The sequence below is a fragment of the Cicer arietinum genome, chromosome 1, assembly GCF_000331145.2.
Source record: "Cicer arietinum cultivar CDC Frontier isolate Library 1 chromosome 1, Cicar.CDCFrontier_v2.0, whole genome shotgun sequence".
NCBI classification, from domain to species: Eukaryota; Viridiplantae; Streptophyta; class Magnoliopsida; order Fabales; family Fabaceae; genus Cicer; species Cicer arietinum.
In genome coordinates this window covers 48317803-48321283 of record NC_021160.2, presented here as the reverse complement: position 1 = coordinate 48321283, position 3481 = coordinate 48317803, and the positions used below count along the sequence as shown (strand labels likewise).

General features: G+C 27.0%; 1 protein-coding gene across 1 annotated transcript; it reads right to left on the bottom strand.

The window, feature by feature from the left end:
* Positions 1-967: 967 nt before the first annotated feature.
* LOC105852275 (probable CCR4-associated factor 1 homolog 11) lies at positions 968-2105 on the bottom strand. Its single transcript, XM_012716972.3, has one exon. The coding sequence runs from the start codon at positions 1955-1957 to the stop codon at positions 1109-1111; it is 849 nt and encodes a 282-aa protein (XP_012572426.1). The 5' UTR covers positions 1958-2105; the 3' UTR covers positions 968-1108.
* Between the last annotated feature and the right edge of the window lie 1376 nt (positions 2106-3481).

The window sequence follows — 3481 nt, the reverse complement described above, 5'->3', positions numbered from 1 at the left end:
TTTCTTTTAATTTAATGTAATTTTATTTTATTGTATTAATATAATTTTCTTATTATTAATATTAATATTATTATTATTATTAAAATTATTATTTTTAATGTATATTTCTTTTAATTTAATGTATTTTTAGTTTATTTTATTAATAGAATTTTCTTTTTATTATTATTATTGTTTTTTTATTATAATAATTATTAAAAGTTATATAATAATATTAAATTAATTATTTTAATTATTTATAACAATAATTTGTATTTTTTAATGTTATAATTATTTTTAAAATATTTAATAATAATAACAAAATTCAACAATAAAAGAATATATATTATTAAAATAAAAGTATTTTTATTTTATTAATAGAATTTTCTTTTTATTATTATTATTAAAATTATTATTATTATTATTATTTTTATTATTATACTAATTATTAATATACCCATTATTATTATTAAATATAATATCTTGGGAGGTCGCATCCCCAAGATGCGACCATGTGTTGAAGCCCCAGGATGCGACTTGCATCTGGGGCCAAAAAATAGGGCAGATTGGTATTTTAATTTAAAAGTAGGATAGATTGGTATTAAAAAAAAAAGGGATAATGGGATAAAAAACCCTTTAATTCATTCCTTTTATTTTTTTAATTGGCCATTAACTTCTCAAGAATAAACACATATTATTTCTATTAATAGAAACTTATATTTTCTTAACACTCTAGTTTGTTGACACGTGTCAAACTTGCCAATTTATCATATTTGCTTTATTATAATGTATAGATGACTTGCACAATTCAATTCAACTCATTAAAATTATATACTATAACCAATTTCAATTTTTACTTTTTATCATGTTGTCTATCATTCACAATATCACAATATAAAACTCAATCATACTAATTTCAGCTCAAATCAAATTTCAAAGATAAGAAATTATTTTTAATTAGAAACTTGTATAAAAAAAAGAGAAATCCAAATATAAAATAAAGAATTATATTTTCATATCAAATACATTTTTTACAATTTCTATTTTTCAACTGTACTCTCTAAGCTAAAGATTACAATTTCTATTTAAACTGTACTCTCTAATTCAAAGATTACAAATTTTTTTCTTGAATCTAAACTGTCATCTCTAATCCAAAGAGAACTCCTGCGTGTTGATGGGCTTCACTATCAACGAAATAGACATTCATCATTCTTTGGAAGGCGTGCCATGTCAATAAACTATCTGACCCAGCTTGATGGGATTTTCCAACTGCCCGATCGACATTCAATGTACTGGCGACCCGCTCGAGTCCACCGTACAAAGCATTGCAAAACCGAATCATATGTTTGATATCGTAAACATTGTCACCAAAAAACATCCTTAAAACATATAGAAAATCCTCCAATCTGTCGGGCAAGTTCTGTCGAGTCAAAATTTTCACGAGATACCCAAAATCATAGGCACTATGGAATGTAACCCAAGTAACGGCTTTATTCAAGACGAGGCCAGAGTTCATCAACATTTCACCAAAATGGACAGAATCTATACCATGAGAAATATTGCTATTGAAATCAATACCTTGACGGCGCAGTAGGTCAATAGAATCTGGATTATGATGATCACGAGCGGGATCGAAATCGCAGAAATTAAACTGCCATATGTAACCTTGATTGGTTCCAAATTGAGGGAGGTTACCGTCAGCGTCCGTTAAAGTGAGACCGACTTGAATGAGTTTTAAGTCATCAACATTAGCCTTTAAATATCTATAGCAATCGATCGGATGAAGTTGACGGCGGCGAGAGGGGTTAGGGGCGTCAACTTGAGGTGAATGAATAACTCCAGGAAATTCCGTATCCATGGATATGAAAGGGTATCTGCCAACAACTCCTCGAATAAGATAGAACTCATAGGCTAAATTGGAAGCCCAGACTTCTCTAATCAAAATCGATGAATTTTGACCTTCTTGATTGGACTGCAACATTGTAATCGGATTCGGGAGACGAATGAGAAAGAGAGAAGAAAGAAAGTTTTCTTTATTGTGGTGTGATCAGAAGAGATTAGTAGGGGTTTTATAGTTCATGAAAGACGGCGAGGGTACTGGGCCGGGCCCAACAAAGTCTAAAGCGAATCTGATCTTTTTTTATTATTAGAATATATGATCTTTTTTATTATTAGAATATATGATCTTTTTTATTAGTAGATGGGAAATGTTATTAACGTGTTATCCGGTAGAGGATGAGTTGAGTATATAAATATTAGTGTGCGTGTAACTAGTGCTGTGCAAAAAATCCGGTTATGAGGCTCAAATCTAAAACCGGATTCAAATCCATTTTAAATATCCGGTTAAAATCATATGGTTATAATTCGGTTTATTTAAAACCGGTTGGATAACCACTTATGTTTTATATTTGAATTTGGTTTTTAACCGGTTTTTATCCACTACCAATATTTTGTTAATTTTGAAATTTTATGTCTTGAAAAAAATTTGAATTTTTTTTTTCGAAAAAATATCGGAAAAAAATAAATAAAAAAACTTTTTTTTTTCAAAAAAATTTTAAATCGAATTTTTTCTCGAAAAATTTGGTGAGAATTTTTTTAAAAAATTTATCGAAAAAATCGATTTTTTTAAATAACCGATTTTTAAACTATGAATAGATATTTTTTAAAAAAATAATCAAATTTTAACCGATTTTGAAAAAAAAAATCGATTTTAAAATTAAAATTTTCAAAACCGGTTGCTTAATTATAAACCGGTTATTTAACCATAACCAATTTTACAATTGGTTTTATAACCGGTTTTAAACCAAATAATGGATTTGGTTATAAATCTAAATTCATATATTGGTTTTAAAATGGATATGGTTTGGTTTTTTAAAAAAACCAACCATAAACAGCCCTACGTGTAACTGATTAAACGAGTTATATTCAGTGTACTAGAAAAGTGTTCAAGTCAAATGCGGTGTTCAAGTGCAACGCGTCTAAGAATTTAGTTTGACCGCCTCAACTTGTTATATTAGATTACTTTCCATATTTGATTCTGTTAAACAATGATTTGATTTGATTTATCGTAATTATGTTAAACAAATATTTTATTTTTCCACCATTAGATTTGATTTTTTTTTGGATGAAATATTAGATTTGATTTTTTTTTGGATGAAATATTAGATTTGATTTTATCATAGTTTTCACTTCGATTTTTTATTCGTGAGCTGGAATATATGGAAAACAAAAAGTGTATATTAAAACACTGAATTCGGGTAAGACAGGTAATATGGAATTCGAATCGGCAATGAGTTTTTTGTTTTACATTTTTAAAAATATTAGATTTTGATGAGAATTTTATTAATTTTTAAATTTATGAAATCAAAGCATGATTATTTTAGACAATAATGTCAATTTTAGACATTTTAAAGCATGACTTCATTACTTTAATGAAAATAGTTTTTAAAAATATATTTGGGTTTTAATAACTAATTCATGATATTCTCAACTTGAGAAAAAAATC

Excerpts from the sequence above, each read along its gene's own strand:
- LOC105852275 (XM_012716972.3), bottom strand. The coding sequence starts at position 1,957 with ATGTTGCAGTCCAATCAAGAAGGTCAAAATTCATCGATTTTGATTAGA.